At 30.6% G+C, this 7338-nt stretch overlaps 1 protein-coding gene across 1 annotated transcript; it reads left to right on the top strand.

Annotated features, from left to right (window-relative positions):
• The first annotated feature begins 2595 nt into the window (after window positions 1-2595).
• LOC136087952 (uncharacterized) lies at window positions 2596-3416 on the top strand. Its single transcript, XM_065811584.1, has 2 exons — window positions 2596-2707; window positions 2803-3416. The coding sequence occupies exons 1-2, from the start codon at window positions 2596-2598 to the stop codon at window positions 3414-3416; spliced, it is 726 nt and encodes a 241-aa protein (XP_065667656.1).
• Window positions 3417-7338: the final 3922 nt, after the last annotated feature.

Here is a 7338-nt window from a genome sequence, read left to right as displayed (position 1 = left end):
TTAGGTCAGATTGCTGCGAATCAGTAAAGCGGTTTGTATTAGAAACTTTTGTAAGATGTTGGAAATTTTATACTAATATTTATTCTATACCAATATTTTTCTTTAAAATATTTAAAAAAATTTATCAGAGACTGGCTAAGGAGAATAAACAAGTTTATTTGATACTATGTATTAAACGTACGTTACATCGCTTACGTAACATCACCGAACGATTCACAGACTATTAGATTCGTAGACTATTTATATCTATCATTAAGAGTTTTAGTTACATAACAAAAGAATTGCAAACGTATTGAGTTCATTCATTAAAAATAATTAACAAAGGAAGTTTTAAAAAACTGTGGCACTCTTCCTGTGTGCTTTTTCATAACATTTATGAAAGTAATCAAATCGAAAACAAATTTCCGCAAGGCCAAGAGCAATTTTAAAAAACTACTTTATAATTACAACTTTATTAATATTTATTTGAGTCGTTTAAATAAGAAAATCCTAAGTCGTTTAAAACCTTTGGTTTGTCGAAGTTTTTACTTACACTTCTTACGTTTATGCGTATTGCCTTATTTTCATTAGGTTAAATTTTTAAAATGCTGCAAAAGTTTTTTGAACTGCTATCAACGTTTAGGGGGTTAAGGTTTACAAACAACCACATGATTGTTTGTGACAGGAGGGAAGGGGTTAATATAGGGTGACGCGCTATATGGATGACCCCCCTTAATTGCATTTACATACGATTTGTTTTACCAAAACTAAAATAAAATAGATTCTAACTGATTTTTTTTTAATTAGGAGAATAGAAAATAAATCTTTTTTTTTTTTTAATGTCTAAATAAAAATAATTATATAGTTCTAATTTGTATTTATTTATGTATATTTATATGTCAACCAAAATAAGAATATATGAACAAATAAAAATAATAATAATATAAATTATTTTAATACACATTAAAAAAAAAAGATTTTTTTTTTTAATTTTCCAAATATAAAAAGTTTTAGTTAAAACCTTGTCAAACCAACATGACGAAACAAGAATTACTTAATGACGTAATTCATTGTGATAACGAAAATTTTACCTCCAGAGCACTTTAGTAAATGCATATAGTTTTAACTTACGTTACACAAATTTAAAATGAAAATGTGCTTTTAATATGGGTTAAAAAAACTACGTCTCAAGGCGCAAAGGCGTACGTCTCAGTGCGAGGCGTTGGGTTTTCGCACCAAGGCGTAAGCCTCATTCAAATTAATAAAACATTCGCCTTTTTGGTTCGATGAGTCGTTGAGGCGCTTAGGCATTCCAGAGGCGTCGCCTTACTTACAATGTACCTAAAAAGTTCACGTATGCCACACGTGACCTTTATTTTCCCTATTTAGGGCGTTAACCCTACGCTACAAAAAACCCTCTGGTCTGGTCTTCTGCACCACCTTCTGGTCTTCTGCGCTGCGTCGAGCTTCTCTTTAGTGCTGCTCGTAGTTCGTCCCAGTTCTTCGTCGAGCTCCACTCCGTTGAGCTCCGCTTCGGTCCTAAATTCTAGCTTTTGGTCCTGCTCAAACAACATGTTTAAAAATTACAGTTTGCTTCAAACGTTTTTAAGCAATTTTTTTAGTTCTTGGAATGCGTTTAGAGTTGACAATTACGAAACAAGTAATATAATGACATTCGATTTGAATGAGTGCGTTCGAATGGAACTCCTTATAAAAATCGATAAATTGAAAGCTAAAAAGAGACTTTTAAAAAGGTTTTAAATTGTAGAGTTCGTTTTTAGACTTTAACAATAATTTATTATATACATATATTATTATAAATAAAATACAGTTTAGTCGGTATACTTTTACTTTTACTAAGAAAATGAATGTATTAGAATGATTATGGTGGATTTAATAAAACTTATAAATATATATCTAACTTATATATTCTGAAATTGTATAATTAAATCATATATTATACTTATATGCTCGTATAATTGCATTAACTAACCATTAAATTCATAACATGGAATTGTATAATCAATTGCAGCTCGCTATGATTGATCATTGCTTTTTTTCTTAACTATTTTATAAATTTGCAGCTTTAAAGATATGGCAAAGTTCTCAAAAATAATTGGGAGGACTGATCCTGGTTGGAAGTATTGTGTTGAACTTCCTCCAATCGGGTTGCAGGAAGGCAAAACTTATATATATGTTGAGTGCAACTTTTGTCAGAAGAAGATCACTGGTGTAAAAGAAAAGCAATTGAAGATATGGAGGAGGTTTATTGAGTGGGAATGCAAGAGTCATTTCTACTGAAGGCGATCCACAATTACAAAAAGCACCAATTGGGTTAAGTGCAGTCAAGTTAAACAAACAAGTTCATGGACTCATTGATTTCTTTATACAACAAGAAAATATTGGTAGCGGGAATGCTGAATGTTTCACAGGTTATCAAATGCACCAAGTTACCTTGAATGAGAGTTGGAAGAAAAACGAAAGAAGACAGATTTGCAGGTCTATTGAACGTTTCTTCTATGAGAATTCAATACCGTTTAATGTAGCAACAAGCCCTTCATAATGGGCCTTTATGAATGATGTATGTGGATTTGGAAGGGGATTTAAACCCTAACTATGCATAAGTTGCAAATATGGATTCTAAAAGAAGAGAAAAATGCTATTTCTGCCATAGTTGATGAAGCTAAACCTTCATGGATTGAGACCAATTGTAGTATTATGTCTGAAGGTTAGATTGACACAAAGGGACGTACATTGATAAACTTTTAAGTTAATAACGCGAAAGGTACTTATTTTTTAAAGTCTATTGATGCACCGGATAAGTAAAAGATGCAAAGTTGCTTTTTAGGTTGCTTGATGAAGTCGTTGAGGAAGTTGGAGAAAAGAATGCTATCCAAGTGATAACAGACAATGCTTTGGCTTATAAAGCAGCGGGGCAAATGTTGATGGAGAAAGGGAAAAATTTGTATTGGACACCTTGTGCAGCACACTGCTTTGACTTGATGTTTGAGGACGTCCTCAAGTTACCCCTCCATCCTTCTGTGTTTCATCAAAGTCAAGAAAATAATAAACCTTATCCACGGTCATGCATGGGTTTTAGCGGTGGTAAGAAAATTTACTGGTGGAGATTTGGACAAACCCGCTGTTACTCAATTTGCCACTGCATTTCTTACTTTTCAAAGCTTGTTTGGAGCAAGGGATGGACTTTTACTTCAAAAAAGTGGAAAACCAGTGCTTATGCATCTTGTTCATTTGGCGAAAATGTGCCCAACATAATTCTAAAAAGCAAGTCGTTTTGGCCTGGTGTTATTTATGTGCTCAACACAACAAAGTCCTTGGTTATAGTTCTTCAAATGGTGGGTTCCGAGAAGTATCCATCAATGGGATTTATTGACGAAGCTATGTACAGGGCAAAAGAAAAATTGCTCAAAATCTAAATAACGATGTTGCAAAGTATCAGGTTGTTTGGGATATTGTGGATAGTCGGTGGGATTGTCAGCTTCACACGCATTTGCATGCTGCTGTATATTTTACAAATAAATAATCATTTCCAATATAAACGTTTATTCTCTACTCATCATGAGATTAAATTGGGACTTTATTCTTGCATGGAGCGATTGGTCGCTGATTCAGAAGAAAGGAAGAAAGTGGATTTGCATATTGATTCTTTTCGAAGTGCACAAGGTTTATTTGGATGGGAAAATGCAGTAAGAGCGAGGAAAATGAGAAGTCCAGGTGTGTGTTTTCACTATTTTTAGTTTGTTAGAAATAATATCTTTTATTTTATTTTTTGATAAACCAGAGGATGAACCCAATAAGGGATCGCATCTCAACCATTTTTTTTTCTATCAATTTAATAAAACATCATTACTATTTGAGCTTTTGGAGATCAAACGCCTGAACTAGCAAAATTTGCCATTAGAGTCTTGAGCTTGACTTGCAGTACTTCTAGATGTGAACGGAATTGGAGCTTTTTCAATCAAGTGATAATATAAAGTATTTTGGTTTTTAAACGTTTTCGGTTTTTATGTTACTGTTAACACGCATATACATGTACACATTAACACACATATATACAAACATACTTACGTATATGTCAGAAATTAAAGAGAGGCAATTTTATGTGTAGTTTGAAAGAGAAAGTGCTTTTCAAATTTTTATGCTGTAATTTTTCAATTGATTCCATGATGACGGGCCTTGGTTAATAATTGAGAATTCTGACCCTTGTGATTTTGCAATCTACTCAAGTAATAGTTATGGTTGGTATATGACAGATGATTGTATTTTTGTGAAAAAGCCGATGTAAAAACATCAGAAAATACTTTTGGTAGCAAGTTATTTTTATATTTATACATAAGTAATAACATTTAAAGCGAATTAGGTTTTGATATATTTAGGACATTCATGTATTTCATTAAAGGAGAAAGGTTTTCTAATCTCTTTAAATAGTTAATTACTTTACATGCGTGGTTTTGTAAGCTCTGTAATCTTATTAATTTCGCTTTGTGTGTATTAGCCCAAATAATATGAGCGTAGGAGGGATGACAAGGAACAAGAGTGAAGTAAAGTATTTTGCGCAATTTATGATCAAGAAAGGCCTTAAATTTATTTAATACACTTAAAACAGAAGGTATTTTTATTTTAATAAGACTAATATGTTTTCTCCATGATTGGTTCTCATCAAATATTACTACCAAAAACCTTGTATGATGTACTAGGTTTTTTTTATTTTTTATTGATTGACAGTTTTGGCAACTTTAACGGAAGATTAATTGACTGTCTTCTTTTATGGAAGAGAATAAAACTTGCTTTTTCACAATTTAATGATAATTTTTCAGTTATAAACCATTGGTTAAAGCTTTCTAGTTCAGTATTCATTGTTTCAAACAATATTTTTACATCGGAGTTGTTGTAGAATTTATATTGTCCGCATACATAATTGACGATATTTTATGAGAAGCGTTATACATATCATTAGTATATATTAAAAATGATAAAGGTCCCAAGATTGATCCCTGTGAAACTCCGCATACAATATCAAGAGCTCCTGACTCTTCCTAGACAAAATATTGTTTTTTATTAAAAAGATAACTTTTAACCCACTTATATATTAGGCCTTTAATACCGTAATAATTGTTATGTAATGCCGTAATGCCATGTAGCCATGCATGTAGTTCATGTATGTAGCCATGTATGTAGCCATGTATGTAGTTTTGTAATGCCGTAATGCCAGGTAATGCTATGTAATGCCGTAATTTTAGCAAAAAAGAAAATTGTTTTAATGTTGCGGACCGGAATAATTGTATGTGTGTAATCACAGAGAAGAGAACAAGCGTATTAAAAAATATTTGAACTTGCATTAAAAAAGCTTACGTGTTATATTTTTTTAGAGTTACAAAAGTTTTCACTGTTGCTCCACCTTTTCGCTTCACTATTTCTTCAACTTTCATTCTCGCTTTCCATTCTTTCTTTCAACCCGTATATTCCCAGGTTATTTCCGTTTAAACTATCTTTAATTTCTCTTAATTTACTTTTTACTTTTAATAACTCGCTGTTTTATGCCAATCTCCTCTGTTTTCGATTTAACTAAATAAAATTTTTCAGATACGATATCTTTATTAGTCGGTATCAACTTCTTTATTTTGAAAAAGAAGTTTAAAGTCCTTTTTACAGATTCGGTATCACAGATGCATGTTTTAAAGTATTAGAAAATATACCGGTAGTGAAAGGATGTGAATTTGCTGAATGACTTGTCACTCGAGTGTTTTGATTGGTTGAAGCAAGAGATTACAACAAACCTCAACAAAAAAGTTGAAATAAATCCAAATGAAAAGTATAATCTAGATTAAAATAAAACAACAATTCGGAACAAATAAAACAACAACTCGGATTGCCTCGGAAATGTAGTAAACTCTCAGAACTTTGTATATCTATCTAGGAACTAAATTATGGAATGACTGTTAAAAGGAATATAAATTTATGTTGTAGTCTTAAAGTTCATTTAAGTTTCAAATAAATAAAAAAAATTTTAAAATTGATTACAAAAAAAGTTTTCTGTTTTCTTTCTTTAATTAATTTAATTTTGTTTTGGCTATTTTAACGGTAACTTTATTATTATTATTATTATTAATTATTTTTATACGAGCTTTTTACCATTACGATATTAAATAATATCGTAATGGTAAAAAACTTGTACGAAGGGCCTCTATGAAAAGATTGTGATAACATAATGTTATCCTTATTTTCTTTGAGCCCTTTCTGCTTTAACTTTATTTTGTTGTAAGCCCAGTACAGGGTGAGGCAAAATTAACTCCCCTATTTGAAAGTTATTTTTTATTTTTATATTAGCTGTCATTATTTTTTTTTTACAGTTGTAAAGTAGAATAGTACAAAATTAATCATGAATCGATTCATAGGTCGAATAATTTCTTTTTGGTGATTTGCATTGGCCTGCAAGATCACCTGATTTAACAGCTCTAGACTTCTTTTTATGGGTTTATTTAAAAGAAAAGGTGTACGTGAATAAACCACAAACTCTTGATCAACTGAAAAACAATACTCGACAAGAAATAGAAAACATACCAGTTGAAATACTCAAAAAAGTAATGAAAAATTCAATAAAAAGAGCTGATTTATGTAGAACCGCTTAAGGCGGACATTTAGTTGATATCATTTTTGAAAATTGACAAACAAAAAATTTAAATGTTAAATAAACATATTATTTGAAAAAAAAAAAAAAAATTTTCATTTATTTCAAAATCGTAAGCAAACCAAATGGGGGAGTTAATTTTGCTTCACCCTGTACATACTTTTATATTTTCTTTTATTTTAGAGCAGATGAAACTTTGATTTAAACATGGTTCACATCCTTATAATTCATTTACTAAAAAAAAACTTTAAATTTTAGATTTAAGATGTTATACAATGAAAAATCTTTATAAGACCAGAATGTAAAGCGACATAAAAAAACGGCAATAAGTTTTATTGCACCAAAAAGTGCGACACGACAACTCAATCTCCAGAACTTCTCAACATCATCACAAGAATAAAAATTTAATTTTTTAATTAATTGCTTGTTTTTCCAATTTTTATTACTGGTTGCTTTTTTTAATTAAGTGTTCTTTACTTATACATTGACTTGCATTTTTCATTTTCTTCAAATTAATGAACTCGCAAACAAAATGATCAACCAAATGAACAAAAAGGCAACTGAAAATAAAAACAGCACATAAAAAGACTTTGAGTCTAAAAAAAGATATTTTGAAAGAAAAGTAATTTATTGATCATTAATTGCTGGTCAATATTTAGCTTTTTTAATTTGAACAATCTCTCACATTTTTATTTAGCTTTTTTAATTTG

The sequence above is a fragment of the Hydra vulgaris genome, chromosome 12 (assembly GCF_038396675.1).
Source record: "Hydra vulgaris chromosome 12, alternate assembly HydraT2T_AEP".
Classification (NCBI taxonomy): Eukaryota; Metazoa; Cnidaria; class Hydrozoa; order Anthoathecata; family Hydridae; genus Hydra; species Hydra vulgaris.
The sequence above is the reverse complement of the archived record's forward strand: the minus strand, read 5'-3'. Positions and strand labels throughout refer to the sequence as shown.

What these genes read in the sequence shown, in the direction of transcription:
- LOC136087952 (XM_065811584.1), top strand. Translation starts at nt 2,596, where the DNA reads ATGCATAAGTTGCAAATATGGATTCTAAAAGAAGAGAAAAATGCTATT. An exon ending in TTGTAGTATTATGTCTGAAG is followed by an intron (nt 2,708 to 2,802) that starts GTTAGATTGACA and finishes GCACCGGATAAG; the next exon opens with TAAAAGATGCAAAGTTGCTT.